This window comes from Oryza sativa, chromosome 8 (assembly GCF_034140825.1).
Source record: "Oryza sativa Japonica Group chromosome 8, ASM3414082v1".
NCBI classification, from domain to species: domain Eukaryota; kingdom Viridiplantae; phylum Streptophyta; class Magnoliopsida; order Poales; family Poaceae; genus Oryza; species Oryza sativa.
The window spans coordinates 24,961,650-24,981,324 of record NC_089042.1 but is presented as its reverse complement, the minus strand read 5'-3'; the positions used below and the strand labels follow the sequence as shown (position 1 = coordinate 24,981,324).

At 45.2% G+C, this 19,675-nt stretch overlaps 3 protein-coding genes and 1 long non-coding RNA gene across 4 annotated transcripts; 2 read left to right on the top strand and 2 right to left on the bottom strand.

Moving 5' to 3' along the window:
• Nucleotides 1-3,564: 3,564 nt before the first annotated feature.
• Nucleotides 3,565-4,775, bottom strand: LOC136351439 (uncharacterized). The gene is made up of 2 exons (XR_010734542.1): nucleotides 4,084-4,775; nucleotides 3,565-3,952 (listed from the first exon to the last, which is right to left on the bottom strand). It is a non-coding gene; the product is annotated as an uncharacterized lncRNA (long non-coding RNA).
• A 138-nt stretch (nucleotides 4,776-4,913) lies between these two features.
• LOC4345962 (serine--glyoxylate aminotransferase) lies at nucleotides 4,914-7,675 on the top strand. Its single transcript, XM_015795046.3, has 6 exons — nucleotides 4,914-5,051; nucleotides 5,716-5,927; nucleotides 6,131-6,415; nucleotides 6,511-6,877; nucleotides 6,971-7,181; nucleotides 7,274-7,675. The coding sequence occupies exons 2-6, from the start codon at nucleotides 5,720-5,722 to the stop codon at nucleotides 7,409-7,411; spliced, it is 1,209 nt and encodes a 402-aa protein (XP_015650532.1). The 5' UTR covers nucleotides 4,914-5,051; nucleotides 5,716-5,719; the 3' UTR covers nucleotides 7,412-7,675.
• A 299-nt stretch (nucleotides 7,676-7,974) lies between these two features.
• On the bottom strand, nucleotides 7,975-8,613 carry LOC4345961 (uncharacterized). The gene has a single exon (XM_015794124.3). It carries the CDS (start codon nucleotides 8,553-8,555, stop codon nucleotides 8,148-8,150), a length of 408 nt encoding a protein of 135 aa, XP_015649610.1. The 5' UTR covers nucleotides 8,556-8,613; the 3' UTR covers nucleotides 7,975-8,147.
• Nucleotides 8,614-15,511: 6,898 nt separating this feature from the next.
• On the top strand, nucleotides 15,512-17,456 carry LOC4345960 (fasciclin-like arabinogalactan protein 7). The gene is made up of 2 exons (XM_015793274.3): nucleotides 15,512-15,565; nucleotides 16,432-17,456. The coding sequence occupies exon 2, from the start codon at nucleotides 16,443-16,445 to the stop codon at nucleotides 17,265-17,267; it is 825 nt and encodes a 274-aa protein (XP_015648760.1). The 5' UTR covers nucleotides 15,512-15,565; nucleotides 16,432-16,442; the 3' UTR covers nucleotides 17,268-17,456.
• The last annotated feature ends 2,219 nt before the right edge of the window (nucleotides 17,457-19,675 follow it).

The window sequence follows — 19,675 nt, the reverse complement described above, 5'->3', positions numbered from 1 at the left end:
GCATGTTCCAAACTTTCACAAAGCCTTAGAAAATGAGCCGAAAAACCCAGGTCAGAGTTCTCAAAAAAAAGAAGAAAAGGTCAGCTATCACACCTTGCTACTCACACAGGTCAACCTACCAAACATACACAACACAGAAGAGAAACTTTTAGAAAGAGGAGAAAAAGAAAATGGGTAAAACCCCATCAGAAGCCACAGTGCCGGAGAGGGTCCAAACCGCAAAAGGCGCAAGGGCGTTGGCACCGCAAGACGCAAACGCAACCACCCCGGCCCCGAGTTGGCAGAAGCGCACCACCACCCCAGTCTCCTAGAGTCCCAGACCTCCTCGCCGTACACAACCCCCCCTGCACCCAGTCCACCGTGCACCACCCCCGGCCCTATGGAAAACCATTCCCTCCGCACGAAAAATGGAGCGATCTATTAGCGCATAATTAATTAAGTATTAATTATTCTTTTCAAAAATAGATCAATATGATTTTTTTAAATAACTTTCGTATAGCAATCTTTTTACGAAAACACACAGTTGAGTAGTTAAAAAAACGTGCGTGCGGAAAACGAAAGAGAGGAGTTGGACGAACGCAGAATTTTACATCATCGATCATATGTACGAAATAAACTCCCTTTAATTATTTCCACTTTCTTTAAGGTTAACCGAACAGTGCCTCACGCTGCTCGCAGGCAGCTGCAGTGTTTACCGTTTCTGGTTTCTACTGCTACGAAAATATGTAGTCCAGACCACGTATGTAGTGCAAACTTGGAAACTATCATTGGATCGAGAAATGGACGTCCGAGATTCGTCCACGTCACCATGAGTTAAAATTTAACTCGTGGATTCACTCATGAGTTAAAATTTTATTGGGAGTTAAATTTTAACTCATGGTGACGTGGACGATCTCGGACGTCCATTTCTCGATCCAACGGTAGTTTCTAAGTTTTCACTATATACGTGGTTTGCATTACATATTTTCCCTGCCTACATTGCATGGCCATGCTGTTGGATTTTTTTTACCTTTTTAATTTTAAATTTTAAGAATAAACTCTTTTAAAACTTATTTTCAAGACATGAATCTTTAGGCCACGTCAGCTGAATTGTGTGCAGTGTCAATATTTTTTTTTCACGTCAGACGGACTAATGTGATCTCGAAATAAGTTTAGAATCTCAAAATAAGTTTTTGAAGATTTTATTTTTAAAATTAAAAATAAAAAATTTCACAAAATAAAAAGAAAAAATCCATATTTTTGTGTAGGAGTAGTATGGTAGTATCAGTCAGGGCCTGTTTAGTTCGCGAAAAGAAAATTTTTTAGGTATTATATCGGATGTTTGACCGGATGTCGGAAGGAGTTTTCAGACACGAATGAAAAAACTAATTTCATAACTCGCTTGGAAAATGCGAGACGAATCCTTTAAGCCTAATTAATCCGTCATTAGCACATGTGGGTTATTGTAGCACTTATGGCTAATCATGTACTCCCTCAATTCTAAATTGATCTACATATTTTATAGATACACCAAGACCAAGAAAGGCTAATAACTCTCTCATACTATATTTACTCTAGCAACAAACTCGATACATGCACCATCCCTAATATTTTCCAGCCAATAGCAAATCAAGATATTGCATGTGGGTTATAAATACTTGTGTGCATGGATGCATGCATCAATGTCCATTTACTCCAATGCACAAATAACGAGTAGACTTAATAAATGAACACAAATATGTAGATCATTTAGGAATAACCTAAAAAAACTATATGTAGATCAATTTGGAATGGAGGGAGTACTAATTAGGCTTAAAAGATTCATCTCGCGATTTCCTCCTAATTGCGCAATTAGTATTTTTAATCTATATTTAATGTTTTATGTATGTGTTAAAAGATTTGATGTGATATTTTTTAAGAAAAATTTTTGGGGACTAAACCAGCCCTAAGCTTGCAGCTTGCAGCGCCATCATGCCTGTCTGTCTCGCGACGAGAGGCAGGCAGGGGCCGCAGGGCAGGCATCCGATGCCAAGCGAGCATAGTAGAACAACAGCACAAACACCTTTTGATCATAGTAGCAGCAGAAGCTGGATTATCAGTTCTGAATATATTTGTGATGTTGTGCTCCTGATCTGTAGTAGAAGAGATCATAATGATGCGTGTGCTCGGTTCAGTGCTGCGCGCGCGCAGCAGGCCAGCAGCATTGCTGCTGAAATCGGCCCCTTTCATTTGCAGTACTCCCGGTAAAAACATACGAAATTTCAGGGATTTCAAAGGCAAAATGCTAAGGAAGCTTTTGAAATAAATGATTGAATCACATCTCTTATTTGAAATTCATATGAAATGAACAATTCCATAGAGATTTTAAAAGAGGGTTAGCAAGAGCTCTAATCTCTTTGGAAAATTTCCATTCAAGTCTATATGTCTCATCTGATTCTTATATTTTTCCCGTGGTCTATTCAAATGATCATTCTATTTTTTTCCATGTATGTTTTGCAATCATCTGTTTTGCACTTGTGTTCTTACCAAAATCCTACATTTCTTCATATGATTTTTTTTTCAATCATGTGTTTGCAAGGAAGCCTAATAGAAGTATGTAAACATAGTCATGTTGAGAGGTTTTCTTCGACGCGTGACCGTTAGCAGAGACCAGAAATATAAACCATTTCCATCATTGAAAGAAAAGTTAGAGAGTTTTTCGTTAAGTCGCATTCAAAAAAAAATCCATCTTTTTCAGTCCGGTGAATCCTGCATGATCAAGGCATGATCCTGATTCAGTTCTTGATCCTGTTTCAATTCTTGATGGATTTGTTCATGTGCAGTGATAGTGCTGCTAATACGTTGTCTATATGTAGGAAAAGGAGAACATCCGTATATCCGCATGGCATGCAGAATCTTCTTGGTCCACGGTCTCCTCTGCACTCTGCACTATACCACCCTTTTGCTTTCTCGTTCTTTCTTTCTTTCTTTCTCTCTCCCTTGCTCTTTTTTTGCATGTTCCAAGGTGACCAGTTCTGGAATTTGGGCGTAGGATTTGTCGACGCAATCATTGAGCCACAAAGAAATGCAGATGTTTCCTCCTGCGAAAATGGACCCGTCGGAGACGAAATTTGTTTCTGCCTTTTTGGGGTCCAACGAAACAAACTTGGAAGCTGGTTGGGATTTGAAGGTGAAGAATTTGTTCATGGGGAGCAAGGTTTTTAGTCCATGTTCAAAATTCAGAGACTATGAATTGCTCCCTGGCCGACCGTTGTAGTAGCTTTCTTGGTTACCAAATGGAGAGGCTGAGGAAAGAAAGGACTAGTTTTAAGACAGAAAGGGCCTCATTGTTTTTTTCTCTACAACGAATCAGCCCAAAATTTGAATTTGAAAAGTTAACTTTAGAATTATTTTTACGATATTGTCAACGTGTTTCTTTTTTAACATTGTCTTTACACACAAATTTTTTTTTCTTCCCCTAATAACTCTTAGCCAACCGAATGACCGATAGAACCGAAAGAAACTTCATGCCCGGTTGGGAGGGCTTATTTTTGAAGGCTACAGTTTGAAAGTCTCCATTTTTTCGTTCTGGCATAAAAATTGAACTTTTCTTTCTTTAAGCCTTTTAGCTGTAAACACAACTTTAATACCCAATTGGGTATCACTTGCATGTGGTTCTTCCTTGAGAGTACATATGATCAGTATTCAGACTTCGTATGTCTGAACATGCGCTATGCGTCTAATTAAGAAAAAAAGCCCAGTAGCCCACTTTTCAGGTTATGTAACATTTTCTTTAGAAAATAGATTAAAATGCGGCCTCTACATCCACAATGGATATACACAGCCCAGGTTCTGTAACATATGGAACAGATACCGTGAACTCATCAGAATAACGAGCAAAAGGTTCATATTTCAGAATTCAATCTTTTCTCGGCTTCAGCTACAGCTACAGCCTCACTCAAGTCACTGCATCAACGGACATGCTAAAGCCAACCTAGACACAACATAGTTCATACAAAGGCGAAAAACATCAAAGCGTATAAGTGAATCGCCTGATTTTTTTTCAGGTTTTAAAGGAGAAAGTTCATACGAAAGCGATAAATATCAAAGTAAAAAGTGAATTACCCGATTTTTCTCACGATAAAATCTCGTTGGTACAGCTCGATTCCATTTCCACCTACACTAGCTATCACCTTCCTCCCATCTGTTCGTTTGTGGCCTCGCCGTCATCCTCTCCCTCTCAACCTTCTCCAAGCATATGGCGATACAATTTAACATCATCTTTTGTCTTGACCTCACCTCTGAAAATAAAAACGAAGGGAGAAGGAAAAAAAATTGCTGGGTTTCCACGGACACCGCAAAGCGAGATGGTAGGGGATAACATCCGACGTGGACGCTCCTGCGCCCTTGGCTTGCAGATTGGCTCTGCTTGGACTCAACCAAACCTGTCATTTTTCTCACTCACTCACTAACTCACAGGCCATACAGCTCTATCGCCTCAGCCAGCCAGCAAGCAAAGCGAAACCGGATTATTATTATTTCTCTCCCCTTTCTAGCTCCAATTTCTACTCAAACAGTAGGATCACCTCTGCAGCTTGCTTAACTAATTATCTCTGATGCAAAGCTTTCAACAAAAAAGAAAAAAGAAAAATAATTTCTGGTGCAGCTAACACCTTATCAGATACAGGGAAATTAAGCAGACATCTGATAAAATTGGGACGATAAACAGGACATATACATGGGATTGACGAAGCCAGATTACTGTGTATGAGTAGTCGTTACACACTGTCAAAATCCGTGCGCTTTGTTAGCATGCTATGCCAGTGATGGCTGCAGCTAGAGCTAGAGCAGAGCTAAGTAGCAGCTAAGCACCACTCCATGAGGCGAGCTACGAGGGCCTCACGAACAGAAGGCACCGGCAAGGCCCCTTATCTGCCACGTCGGACGGGTGTGGGCCCCACGAAAGGACACCATGGCTCCCTATATAGCCTTCTTCAGCACCCTATCCATCCTCCCTGCCTCCTCCTTCGCACGTATTACGTGCGAAAAAAAAAATCATCAGCACAAGATCGAGGAGGCTTTATCTGAACAAGGTACACACATCCATCTCCATTAGCGTCTTCTATTAGATCTTCAATGATCGTAGGTGTATGAGTAAATTCAGTTTAGCCATATGGTTGGATTTTGTATGTGCAAGAAGAAATTGAAACTTAGACTAAGTTCAGAGAAATTTTGCTTTGTTATTGTCTAGAGCTAGCAACTTGAATTTTCAAAACAGAGAGCCAGTAGCCGCATGAATTGATTTCTTCTGGATAAGCACGAGTTAATCTGCCAAGTAGGATCAGAGCACGCACTAATAGTCGTTTCTTTAATTAAAAAAAAGGAAGAAAGGACTAATGGTTTCCTTGGATAAGTGAAACTGTCCAAATTGATAACGTCTTCTGCGTTATTAGTGACAACTAGTACTAGCAAGTACTCCTGCCTTTGTTTTTCTTTCGAGATAGTAGTGTACTGTTATGTCTAACTAAAGCCATGTATTAATTATATGTTTGCTATGTTATATAGTCGGATAATTAGAGCAAAACAATTAACAAACCGTATATAGTACAACTAAGATAGTAAGATGAGATTATCACTAGTCATTTTTCAAAGAACACTTTCAGAAGGTTATATTAGGCAGGAGTTTTTATTGCTGTGGGACGAATAATTATTTTTTGTTTGGGCCTGATGGGCCTTTGTGTGTGTGTGTGTGGGCAGGGAGATGGCGGACTACGTGTATGGGCCGGGGCGGAACCACCTGTTCGTGCCTGGGCCGGTGAACATCCCGGACCAGGTGATCCGCGCCATGAGCCGTCAGAACGAGGACTACCGCTCGCCGGCGGTGCCCGCCCTCACCAAGACCCTCCTCGAGGACGTCAAGCAGATCTTCAAGACCACCACCGGCACCCCCTTCCTCTTCCCCACCACCGGTAACCCAACCAACCTACCTACCTAGCTTCATCGATCGACCACGTCCATAGCTAAGGGTTTTAACTGGCTAACCCGCAAACCCGCTTACAGGTCAATAAATGGGTTTACGGTTTATTTTAATCTATAAGTGGGATCGTAGGTTAACCATTTACACCTTTTATCTATGGTGGCGCCCGAAGATTGATTGATTGCTTGCTTGCAGGGACGGGGGCGTGGGAGAGCGCGCTGACGAACACGCTGTCGCCGGGGGACAAGATCGTGTCGTTCCTGATCGGGCAGTTCAGCCTGCTGTGGATCGACCAGCAGCAACGCCTCAACTTCAACGTGGACGTGGTGGAGAGCGACTGGGGCTACGGCGCCGACCTCGCCGCCCTCGACTACAAGCTCCGCCAGGACCCCTCCCACTCCATCAAGGCCATCTGCATCGTCCACAACGAGACCGCCACTGGAGTCACCAACGACCTTTCCGCCGTCCGCAAAATCCTCGGTAACATCTTGAGCTTTTTATCACTTTCTTGTCTTCTTTCTCTTGATGAATTACTCATGCTCATCCATGGCAACGATGGACGACGATACGCGCAGACAAGCACAGGCACCCGGCGCTACTACTGGTGGACGGGGTGTCATCGATATGTGCGTTGGACTTCCGCATGGATGAGTGGGGAGTGGACGTGGCGCTGACGGGTTCGCAGAAGGCGCTCTCGCTGCCGACGGGTCTGGGCATCGTGTGCGCGAGCCCCAAGGCGCTGGAGGCGAGCAAGACGGCCAAGTCGGTGCGGGTCTTCTTCGACTGGAAGGACTACCTCAAGTTCTACAAGATGGGCACCTACTGGCCCTACACCCCATCCATCCAGCTCCTCTACGGCCTCCGCACCGCCCTCGACCTCATCTTCGAGGAAGGCCTCGAGAACGTCATCAAGAGGCACAACCGCCTCGGCACCGCCACCAGGTCGGTCACCGAGGAAGAACATTTTGACGTTTAGAACAAGATTCGGTCAAACTTTTGAACGTGAGATTCTGACGGCGTGATGTGCATATATAGGCTGGCCGTGGAGGCGTGGGGGCTCAAGAACTGCACGCAGAAGGAGGAGTGGTTCAGCGACACCGTCACCGCCGTCGTCGTGCCGCCGTACATCGACAGCGCCGAGATCGTGAAGCACGCCTGGAAGCGGTACAACCTCAGCCTCGGCCTCGGCCTCAACAAGGTCGCCGGCAAGGTGTTCAGGATCGGCCACCTCGGCCACCTCAACGAGGTCAGTACACACACAACTCTGCAGATCGATTTGCAGATGAAAATTATTGCAGCAACATCTGACTCATCTCATTGATCTCCATAACTCTGCAGCTGCAATTGATGGGTGCCCTGAGTGGAGTGGAGATGGTGCTCAAGGACATCGGCTACCCGGTGAAGCTCGGCTCCGGCGTGGCGGCGGCGGCGGCGTACCTGTCGAATTCGACGCCGCTCATCCCGTCCAGGATCTGAAGCACAACGAACGAAGGAAGGAAAGCAATTCTCAGCAGCGATGGTTCTGCCTGCAGTTTGGCAGAACGGAACAGCGGCAAATTAATCCTATTGCATATAATTTGGTCTCTGTATGTAAAGTTAAATTTTTATACGCTCCATCGATCAGCTCTATGCTAAGGAGTAAGGAGTATAATTTTGTGAAGGTACTGCAGCTTTTACTTAATTAATCTTGAACCTCGATGTATACAACAGTGAACAGTTAAATTAATCATCATTCCCTAATGCCTCTTAATTTTAACTATATATAGATCGATCGACTGATCTGTTTCTTTCTTCTTCTTCTTCATAACAAAAGTACTTACTCCATTTTATACTGTAGTTGCTTCGATTTTTTTCAGAATCAAACCTTTTAAATTTAATCAAATTTATAGAAAAATATAATAATATTTCTAATACAAAACAAACATATTATCGAAATATATTTTATGTTGTATTTAGTGAAATTAACTTGGTGTTATAGATACTGCTAATATATTTTTTTTATAAATTTGGTTAAACCTAAATAAATTTGACTCAGAAAAAAGTCAACGACTTATAATATGAAACAGAGGGAGCAGTGCTCCGTAAGATTGTAACAATGCAGTAGTTCAAATCCAAATTAACACCAAATTCAATAAAATTTACCAAACAAAGTACTCAAATTAATCGTCGTGGGCTAGTTCAATGTGGTTAATTAGCTAGCTAGGTTATTGAATTAGGCGGCCTTGGCGAGCTCCCTGTCGACGGCCACCTTGAGGAAGCTGCCATCCTCGACGACCATCTGGACGGGGAGGAAGCCGAGGCCATTGGCGACGACGAGCATGACCTCCTTCATCTCGGCGCGGAACTCGTGGAGGCCGACCTTGCCGTCGCCGTCGCGGTCGAAGCGGGCGAAGAGGCCGCGGTAGAGCCCGTCGTCGGCGCCGCCGTGGCCGTCGTCGACGCCGAAGTGGGTGTCCAGCACGCGGAGCGCCATGAGCTCCCCGGACATGTCGGCGTAGGAGAGGACGCCGTCGCGGTCGGCGTCCAGCGCCGCGAAGCGCCCGTCCACCGACGCGTTGAAGGCGGCCTCGTCGTCCACGAAGCTCCGCACCGTGCTCCCGTCCACGATCTCCACGCTCATCTTGACAAATGTTGTTGTTGTTGTTGTTGTTCTTGATCTTGGGGGTGGTTTGTTGTGTGAGTGAGATGCAAGCGTGATCGCCGCGTTTTATAGCGACGCCGGCGAGATGGAGAGATGGCGCGTTTGTGCGCGCGTATGGTTTTTGAAAGGCTGAGAGAGATCAGAGATGCTACGGGCGCCGCCGCCGGGGCGTGTGTGCTTGGGAGCGAATTGAAGCGAAGATTTCACGGGATTCGCCGTGTTTTTCTTTTTCTTTTTTTTTTTTGGCGTGAGATTTGTGGGCGAATGAAGGATGTGCGGAGACACGGAGTTAGTGTCAGTTGGGGGTGTCATGGTTTCTAACACTTTTGGGTGTGTTTAGATAATGGGAAATGAGGGGTGGGATTAAGATAGGAAAATGAATGAAGGGTTTGGGTTAAATGGAAAAGGGAGAATGAATGGTTAGGATTTAAAAATGGGTGGGAAATTATTTCCCTTTCCCATTTGACAAACACTGCCTTTGTTCACGCGTGGGTCACTAAAACCTCTACCATGAATAGAAATTTAAGCGGATGTGAAAAGACATGCAATTCACTTATATTCCAACATTCTTTCTCACGCGAGAATCCTTAAGCCTGATATCATGTCGAGGTTTTAGTGAATATAAATAGGTTGTAACTTTTATTAAAAAACAATCAGGATTTGAACTCGAGACATTGAACTCTGATATCATGTCGAGTTATAAACACATAACAGCTTAACTCGAGAGTTTAAAATAATAAGAAAATATGGATAATTTATTTATTTTTGAGTGTCATTATGCAAGAATAATGAGTGTATTTTTTATAACTTGTTAAGATATGTTTGTGTTCGATTGAATTGGTGTAATAATTGATCGTAACTATTTGAGTAACGACCTAGATTATATTTCATTATTACAAAAAGAAATAGCTAGAGCAAAGGGCTTTGGAGTTTGGAGGTGGTGGACGGCGGTTGGGAATCAAAAAAAAGCGGGGCAGAGGTGTCAAGGTCGGCACGGTGCATTTGGCAGTGTGACCGCGTGGGAGCGAAATGCGGTGGCTTTGCCGGGTTGCCCCCGGCGACAAGCATGGAACTTTCGGCCGACGAGGCAACGAGAACGATGGGCTGCCGCTGCGTTTTATGTTAGGCCGAAAGAAAACCACCAGGGGTTCGCGATTGAGCATGCTGTACGCTGTCAGCTGTAATGTGCGTATGTACATGGTTGCTTGCTTGTGCATTCCGCCATTTGATTCGGCCCATATGGTTGGATTTCTTTTCTAAATGAAAATATATACATTAACCAAATAATTACGGGAAATTCTGAAAGAAAAGATGCCCTTGTTCCTTATTAAAAAAAAGAAAGAAAGATCGCACAACTACAAAACCCCTAATAGGGACACCCTTATATGTATCGGTTCATTTAAAACCGACACATATGAAGCTTTTCCCGTCTATCCGACATCTCACATAAGGCTAAAATTTAAAACCAGCACATATAAGTATCTATATGTGCCGGTTCGTATTAAAAACCTGTATATATAAGGTTGTCATATTATATGTGTTGGGTTTTTTTTAAAAAAAAAGCCCGAAACATTAAATCACCAAGCTGAGCTAAGCCATGGTCCGTTCGCCCTGACTTATCTATCACCCACCTCATTTCCGGTTTTGGCATCTCCTCGCTTTTCTCTCCACACTCTCTCTCAGCTCTTCGCTCTTTTCTCCTCAGCTTCTCCTCGCTTTTCTCTACCGAGTCATCAGCAACGCGTGATTCTCTCCTCAGCGGCAGGCACCTTCCCCACAACGGCGCCTCGGCGGCGGCGCCATCCTCAAGGCGATGGAGACCTCTCCACGGTGGTGGCACCCTCCTCTCGGGCAACGCCACTCTCATGGTCTCACCACGAATGCGCCTCATCAGTGGCACCCTCATCACGATGGTTGTGGCAACCTATCCACAACACGGTGCCCTCCCCTTGGCCCTGCGTCCCCACAAGGTCAGGGTTGCTAGATCTAATTGCCACAAGCTCGAGGTCAGTGAGATCGAAGCGATACGGTGAGCTCGACAACGATAGTTCCCCGACCCGATCTAATGGTGGTAATTGCGGTCGAGCAACAACGACAGATACACCTCGTCCTATCCCCCAAAATCCCCCTCCCGGATCTCTCCCACCACCCACTAGATTTGGTCATGGCCTATTGGATTTTTGAGCAGTGATGATGGTGGGCGGCGGTAACGACCTCAGCCTCCAGTGAGATGCGGCGGCGGCGGTGGCCTTGGCCTTTGGTGGGCTACGACAATTAGGCTTCCATGTATTGATTTGTTATTTTGTTTTGTATGAATGGTATGGGTTTGTAATGTTTGGGATGATTCTGATTCATTGCAGTTGGATTTGCGATGATTTTGAGGCTCAATTTCTGAATATTGATCTTGGTTCGAAGCAATCAACTCGTCTTGATGAATCGAGTCGGGCCCGATGCTTTTTTAGTCATGAACTCCCCATAGATGCCGATTCCCAATCCGGCTGCGATGAGTCCCCTCATCGTACCGTCTTCGTGTTACCGGTTGGAGAGTCCGATATCTATGTGAGATTCCCAACATCTATTAGGTTTTCTATAGTAGTGTCAGGAAAAGTTATAACTTAACTTTATTTTAAACGTACCCTTATTTTTATCTTAAAATTGAAGTTACCACATACGTCCTATACTTTGCTCTAAGTTTCCATCAGTACCACAATTTTGGACTTTATAATGGCAGACGCATCCTGAATTTGTGGAGGTTTTGCTTTGATCCAGATGGGCCAGATTGACGTAGGCCCATAGGCAAACTTTGTCCAATAAATGGGCCAATCCAAGTCTAGAACACACTCTTGCTCAGTTGGTTGCTCTTGCTTGGTCCGTGAGGAACAACACATTACCTCATCTACGGCGCATCCAATCCAGTATGACGGCGTCCAGTCCAGTACCAAAAGCAACACAGGATTAGCTCGTCGTACCCACACGTACTAGAGTTGTAGTACTACTACGTTGCGATCAACAAACGAAACGGACGCCGCTGATTGCCGATTTGGCATGGCTTGGAAGAGAGCAAAAACACAGAGAGAGAAAAAAAATCAGAAATAGTACTAACCTGATTTAAAATGTTGTTACATAGTATTGGATGTGACACATCACAGTATAATGAATCTGAATATGAACCAATAGTCCAATTAGTATGCAGCAATATTTTGGGACAGAGCTACTAGTTCATTAGCGGCCAAATAATTGAACCGGTAATTATGCTTGGGACGTCTCAAACCCGCATTTGAATGCTCTTCAGGCATCACATGGATGGGAGCTACAACTATTACGACAAGCCTGAAGTGGTAGGAGCAGTCAGTGCTTCACAATTTGTTCAATTTGCTGGAAGTTTTGATAGAGTTGCAATGCATCCGAAACTGTGTGATTTTGATAGGAGAACCGATAATTTTCGTAGCACACAAACCGATAATTTTGATAGGACTGTCCTGTTCATTTCCAGTAAGATAAAGTTTTGCATATTCGTGGCACACTTTTCAAACTACTAAACGGTATGTTTTGTGCGAAAACTTTATATGTGAAAGGTGTTCTAAAATATTAGATTAATCCATTTTTAAGTTTGTAATATTAAAACTCAATTAATCACACGCTATTACCACATCGTTTTACGTAAAACACTTAATCTTTACCTTCATCTATATCTTCAGGAGATTCAACCAATCCTATTCTCTTCTCCAACAAAAGTTGGATGAAGATTGAGATTTTTATGGCACGCTTTTCAAACTGCTAAACGATGTGTTTCGTGCGAAAACTTTATATATGAAAATTGCTCTAAAATATCATATTAATCTATTTTTCAAGTTTATAATAATTAAAACTCAATCAATCATACGTTAATATCACCCACGTAAAAAACTTAATCTGGAAAAGAACACCAAAGATGAAGATAAAGAAGTGTGCATTTTGCAGATCAAGTAAACCTTGTACTCTTGTGGTAGTTGGTGAAAAGCAGAGGAGGCATACTGAAAGGCCCCAAGAGGCCAAGAACAAGGACCAAGGTCTCTGCTCTTCAAGTGGTCCAAGAGAGCATCAAAACCTGGAACACTAGTACTAGTACTCCTACTCCAAGATTAAGAGAGAGGTTAAAGAAATTGAAAGTTGCTGTGGGTCATTAATGGCAGTCTTAAAGTGCAGTAACACAGATGCCGCTCTGGTTTCTTCAAACTGAAGGGAAAGCAAAACAAGAGTTGAGTAGGAGTACAATGTGGAATGATACAGCATGTGATTGTGTCCATGAAGAAAAAACTTGTGCTTAATTTCGGCATGCTGGGCTTTACATTCTCACTAATTCTGCTTTTGTACACCATGTGATCCTCATTTCCAAGCCATTTGATTATGTCGATTGCAAAGTAAGTTATAGGAGTAATGCTTGGTTTAAGCTTGAGAATTGAGAGCCCAGCTGAGCATGACAGCTCAAGAAATGCATGCTAAGTCCCCTTTCATGATCAAGCCTTCCTCACCTACCGCCGGAAACAGCTAATGACTCTGCAAATTTTGTCTGATTAAGTACTATACTTAACTACACCGGATACGAGCCACCGTCAGGGCAGGCAGCTGGTCCTCCACCGACACAATCTGCTGCGACCTCACGTAATCACATCCAGTTTAGAGCTTAATTACATGGAGCTTGTCGAATTAGAGTTAGAGGTAGTAGTTCAGAACTTCAGAATTTAGATTCAGGAATGTTTAGAGTTTCAGACTGTCATGCACTGTCAATCGTGTGGAAAGAAAAAAAAAAAGAAAAAAAGGAAAAGGAGAAGAGAAGGCAAGAAAGAGAGGAGACATAAGACATGTTAATCTTATACTACATTTTGCTTGTATGACTTCTAGTGGTATACAGCAATGCATAAGCTGTTACTTATATGGCTGTATTAAGCATGTGCAGTTGAGCATCCTTCAGAAGACTGAAGGTTCTATTCAGAACTAAAATTCTCCAGACAATAACTCTGAAAAAGCAGCAGGTTTCTTCTACCCTCGATTTTTTTAATGGTGGTGTCCGGTCTGTTTCAGGAAAATTGCCGATGGTGTGTTTGTCACACTCTTCCTTTCCCTAAACAAATAGAATGAATTCAGTAGTGCTTTGCTGTTCAGCACATGTTTCGCCTACAACAGATTATATTATGTCATAACACTTATTAACGATCAAAAAATTATTTATGTATAAAACTTTTATATGTGTCCTTAGTAGTTTAAAAGCCACTATAAAAAATAAAGAGTAAAATGTATCAACAGTTCTTAAACTTGTCAGGAGGTTTCAGTTAGGTCCACGAACTTGCAAAGCGCACATCGAGGTCTCTAAACTTGGCTTATTGTATCATCCCGGTCCAAAGCCGCGTTTGACCGTGGTCTTGCCTACATGGCATGCCACGTGTACGATGACATGGAATAATTTTATTTTTTTCTCCCTTCTTCCTTTTTTTTCTCTCTCGTGCCTCCGCCGGTCGATGCGGGAGCAAGGGCGGCGCAGAACCAGAGGGAGTGGAGGTAGAGGACCTCCTCGGCAAGGAGGCGTTCGCGGTCGGCCTTGGGAGGCAGCTGGTCACGTTGCCGCCCCCGTGGCGACGAGTGGCCAGAGATCGGCGGTGTGCGGCGGAAAGAAAAAAAGGACGGCGATGCCACGAGCAGGGCGGGCGCGAGCTCGATGGCGGCAGGGCGAGCTTGAACCGACCGCGCCCAGGGGGAGGGGTTGCCGACAACGGACACGTGGGGGCCAGCGCCGGAGTTGTGGGGCGAAGAGGGCGGCGGCGGGCGCGGGGGGAGGCATCGGCGAGCTTGGTGCACGCGGGGGGAGGTGTCGCCGGCTGCGCCCGAGGGGAGGGTGCCCCTGCGTGCTCACCTCCGACATGGTGGCTCGGCGAAACCGCGGTAGCGGTGGCGCCCATGGCGTGCGATGGCGGTGGCACGCGCGCCCACAGAGGAGAGGAGAGGGCGGCGGCTCGGTTGCACAGGAGTGAGAAAAAAATAAAAAAAATTACATGTCATCGTCCATGTGGCATGCCATGTAGGCAAGACCACGGTCAAACGCGGCTTTGGTACTGGATGATACAATAAACCAAGTTTAGAGACTTCGATGTGCGCTTTGCAAGTTCGTAGACCTAAGTGAAACCTCCTGGAAAGTTTAAAGACCGTTGGTGCATTTTACTTATAAATAAATTACAATAAAAACATAACAATCAAGTTTAAAATTAGATAAATTTTAGCTGCGGCTGACAACACGATGACCAAACAAAAGAGCTGGTGAGGAAGTTTGAGGAATCCTGCTATCTAGATTTTATAAAGAAGGCCAAAAGAGGCACATTAGTGCTTTTGTCAGTACATCACATGAACTCACTGAGTCACTGGGTGGTTTGTTGCATTGATCATCTTTATAACTTGATAAAGCAATAAGTTAAGCAAGCATTGTTCATCTTTACAACATCACCCTTTTTGGATCACCACATTCCAGCTCTCCTGCTTTTGTTATTTACACTAAAGCAAAGGATGATCAAAGAAGCAAACAATTCAGTTTTTTTTTTTTGGAAAAGCAAGAAACTTCCTTACTTGTAAGCATTGCAATGCCACTGAAAAGTACCAGCAGTTTATGGATGCTAATGCCATCACTAATCATCCACCAGAAGCAAATGCAATCTACTCCTACTCCCCCAGAAAACAAACAACAGAGAGCCAGGACAGAAAGGGGCAGCTCCTATCTGGCCAGCTTTTATTTAGCTGTTCTTCTTTTGGATTTACTATCTTTTTATTTTCTCCAGATGAAAGCCTGAAAACAGTAGTGAGCCCTCTCTGTCCTCTACTCAATCCTCATCAACAGCTGCCACCCATGATTTCATTATCTTTTTACTTTCCCCACATTTTATATAGCCACTCTCCTCCTTAACTCCCCTCCTACTCTCCTCCATTCCTTCACTGCCTTCACTTCCCTGCTCAGCTCAGCAGCTCAGGTCAGTCTCCTCAGCATTGTTTCAGCTGCAATGCCATGCTCAGAATCTCTTCTCTTAATTTTTTGGTTTCCATGAGTTCCAGTATGATGTTTCATGGGTTGGTCGTCTTGGAGGCAGCCATTTGTTTAGGGCGCATTTGGATCTGTTCCTCGCAGTTCTTGGCCCGAGGAAAGAACAGATCTTTGCGCCTCTCTTGAGCTTGGCGTCTCTTCTTGGTGCTCTGCGTTTATGTTCCTTCAGGTTGAAGGGAAATGCTAATGCAAAGCTTAGCACTTAACTGTTCTTGGCTCCCAAATTCCAGAGATTTGGATGCTTCCAGTGGTGCTGAGATCTGCAGGATGTAGTAGTAGGAGTACTGTTTTTGTTCTTGTGTTAGATTATGTGGTCTCCTGATTTGGTTGGTGGCACCTAACAGTTGAAGTAGTAGTATAATGCAGTTGTCAATTCGGACTAGATCGAGTCTTGAAAGTGCCCCATCTTGTGCATTTGTCTCTCTTGGTGACAGGGAAAGGGCCATTAATTTGTGCTAAATTTCAGTAATCTGAAAACTCTGCTCTAGGAGCTAGAAAGATCTGAACAATAATGAGCCTGGTTAAAATTCTCAATGTTCAGAATTACCACGAACTGTAGTAATCTGAAGCACAAGAAGTTGGTTTTCTGGCATTTCAGAATACAGAACAACATTACAGATCTCTTGTATGTTGATTTGAACTTAAGTACTCTACTAAATGTGTTCAGTAAACACTGTAGAATTCACAAGATTAAGAGTAATTCTATTCAGCAGTTACAGACTTGTGCTCCAGAAACGCATGACAAAAAAAATTCAGTGCTGAATGCTTCACTTCACTGTTCTTGCGTGACATCAGGGACTTCGAGGATGATGGAATCCAAAGCAGCCATGATGGTGACCATCCTGCTCTGCTGCTCCTCCATCTCACCGGCGTTCGCGCAGAAGCACAAGGGTCCGCCCGCCGCGGCGGCCGTGAGCCTCCCGCCGTCGCCGGCGCCGTCCCCGGCGGCGCCGCGCCACGTGGACCTCGCCGACCTCCTGAGCGTGGCGGGTCCGTTCCACACGTTCCTCGACCTCCTGGAGAAGACGGACGTGCTCAGGACGTTCCAGAGCCAGGCGAACGGCAGCAAGGACGGGATCACGGTGTTCGTCCCCAAGGACGCGGCGTTCGCGTCGCTGGCGAGGTCGGCGACGGCGAACCTCACCTCCGACCAGCTCAAGTCGCTGGCGCTGTACCACGCGCTGCCGAGGTACTACTCCCTCGCCGAGTTCAACAGGCTGGGCGGCGCGGCCAGCCCGGTGCCCACGCTCGCCGGCGGCGAGTACACGGTCAACGTCACCGACGACATGGGCACCGTCCATGTCGGGTCGATGTGGTCCAACCCCAAGATCAGCAGCAGCGTCTACTCCACCCGCCCCGTCGCCGTCTACGAGGTGGACAGGGTGCTCCTCCCGATGCAGATCTTCAGGACCGACCCGCCCATGGCGCCGTCGCCGGCGCCGGCGCCGGACGCCAAGCCGGCCTCCGACGCCGCCAGCCCGCTCCCCGGGAAGTCGTCGAGCGCCAAGGCGAAGGCGGACGAGAAGAAGAGCTCGTCGTCGCCGCCGTCGTCGCGCCGCGGCGCCGGCATTGCCGGCTACTTCTTGGCTCTTGCTGCATCTGCCTCAGCTGGATTGCTGCTCCTGTGTTGATGCTAAGAAACTTTTCTAATTCTTTTTTTTTTTTGCATGGATTGTTGGTTGCTGGATAATTTTATTCTTTGGACATAGTAGGGGCATTGTGTTAGGATTAAGTTTTATGGGAGTATTTCCGTCATATGCTTGTATGATTAGTCGATGATTACTTGTTTATCCGATGCATGTTGCGAATTGCACAAGGTATTTTATAGGGTTAATTTGATCCATGCCACTCTAAATATGGCAAATAAAAAAATACCACTACTATTCGCGTTATTGGCTAAGTGCCACTGAAAATTTTTAAAATTGGATCCATGCCACTCCCGCCACTTTTACCATCCTCCTTCCTCACGTCAGCATCCTCACCGTCACCAGCAGCAGCAGTGGAAGTAGCAGCGGGAGCGGGAGTAGCGGTGGCGGTGGCATGGTGCACGCGAGGCGCGGGAGGAGAAGTAGCGGCGGCCCTCGCCGACCGGAGCTGGAGGAGGAGACAGGGATCGGGAGGAGCGGCGGCGGCGCTTGAGCTAAAGGAGGAGATGGGGATCGAGGGGAGCAGTAGCGGCGACAGCCCTCGTCGGTGGGGTTGGCGGCGACGGAGCTGGAGGAGGAGACGGGGATTGGGAGGAGCAGCGGCGGAAGCCCATCATCCGCGGTGCCGTCGGTGTGGAACCTAGTGCTCGCCGGAAGCCCATCCTCCTCGCTGCGGTTGTGGGGTGTGGAAGGTGGTGCAAAGGGCTGCGAGGTCGGGGCAACGTCCTACACGGAGCCCCCTCGTCCCATGGGCGTTCGGCGCGCGACCTCGTCGGCGGCAACCACGGTGAGGTTGGCGGCGTGAGAGAGGAGGACGGAAATAATGACGGGAGTGGCATGATTTTAATTTTAAAAATTTTCAGTGGCACCCAGTCGATAACACGAATAGTAGTGGCATTTTTTTATTTACCACATTTGTAGTGGCATGGATTAAATTAACCCTATTTTATACTGCATCGGCAGTGATATGCATGCTCATGATCTGTAGAAACAAACCGGCGGCTAAAAACGAAAACTGTTTTGTTTTAAGATAATATATATGATTTTCTATTAAAGTTGGTTAATTATATATCGAGATGATATAACTACGGTGCACACTCGCGGTCCCTTAGTAAAAACAAAAACAAAAACTAATGGTCGGGTGGCCGACGGCTAGGGCTAGTCTTCCTGCGCATCTTCGTAAGGTTTCGACTCTCTAATCCTCATGGTTTACTGTAGCTTTGGAAAGAGCGGAACGTTAGGGTTTTCGATTCTTTCGTTTCACCAGGGTTTTTGATTCTTCCGTTTCATCGGTCTCGATAGTTCTGGGGTCCATCCGCTTCATTGGGGACCTATTTGGAGATTAGGAAGCTCCTCCTCCTCCGCCACCCCCTCCCGCTAGATAGAAGCAACAGCTTTTAGTTTTTACTCTTTTTTGGGTTCGAAATCCTTTCCTTGTAACTGGCAACGACCAGTCTGGTCGGCTGCATTGTGTAACAACAACTCTATTTTCTTCTAATATACTGATGTGTAATATCTATTTTGCGCGTTTGCGAAAAAAAAACTATTGGTGTGTGGTTAAACGTAGGCCCCTTGAAACGTTTTGACAGTGCGAATGCTAATTAATATTAATGAAAATTGTTTGGCGATTCAAGAATATTCTCAGGGGGGGTAAAAACGCTACAGACAAGGAACACATTTTCATCTTTGAGCCAAAACCTGGCTACTTATCAGTTCACCGCCGGAGCATGGCTGATATCTTCGGTGGCCGCCGGCGGCGGCGAGGCTGAGGCCGGCGCAGTGTGATTAGTGGGCCAACGTTGGATCAGCCAATGGCCCGGCCCAGATACCACAAGATTAGCCATCAATTAGCAAACCGTTGGTTGTTTGGCAGATAAAGTTTATTTTAGATCCCTCAGCTAAGCATCGAGTTTAAATTGTGTTCGTTAATCATAAAACCGGATATAAAACATCCCTTATCTTTTAAAACTAATTATTAGAAGAGAGACCTAAAGTGAACATTTTTCTTGTTCAGCGGCCTATTTGTCTAACCATAATTTTCCAAGCTGGGCCTTTGCTCGAAAGGCCGAAACAGTGATGAATGGAGTGGTAAGAGAAGTACTAGCGGTAGAGGCCAAAGCGGTTGGTCGGATGACACGTCACCTCTCGTGCTAAGTTGGTTAACTTTGGTTATTACTCGCACCGATTAGGCGAAGAGTGCATTGCAAATTTAAAATGCTTATGTAAGTACTCCCTCTGTCCACAACTACAGGGGATAAATGACCCTTTGGTTTGTCCAATATTATAAGGGATTTTGGTTATCCCAAGAGAATGGTACAACAGAGATCAGTATTATCCCGAGACAATGGTACAGCAGAAATCAGTAGTCACCCGTTTCCATCTGAAAAAAGAAC

Coding starts and splice junctions, on each gene's coding strand:
- LOC4345961 (XM_015794124.3), bottom strand. CDS start 8,555: ATGAGCGTGGAGATCGTGGACGGGAGCACGGTGCGGAGCTTCGTGGAC.
- LOC4345962 (XM_015795046.3), top strand. CDS start 5,720: ATGGCGGACTACGTGTATGGGCCGGGGCGGAACCACCTGTTCGTGCCT. Junction 5,928..6,130: donor CTTCCTCTTCCCCACCACCG/GTAACCCAACCA, acceptor GCTTGCTTGCAG/GGACGGGGGCGTGGGAGAGC. Junction 6,878..6,970: donor CGCCTCGGCACCGCCACCAG/GTCGGTCACCGA, acceptor GTGCATATATAG/GCTGGCCGTGGAGGCGTGGG.
- LOC4345960 (XM_015793274.3), top strand. CDS start 16,443: ATGATGGAATCCAAAGCAGCCATGATGGTGACCATCCTGCTCTGCTGC.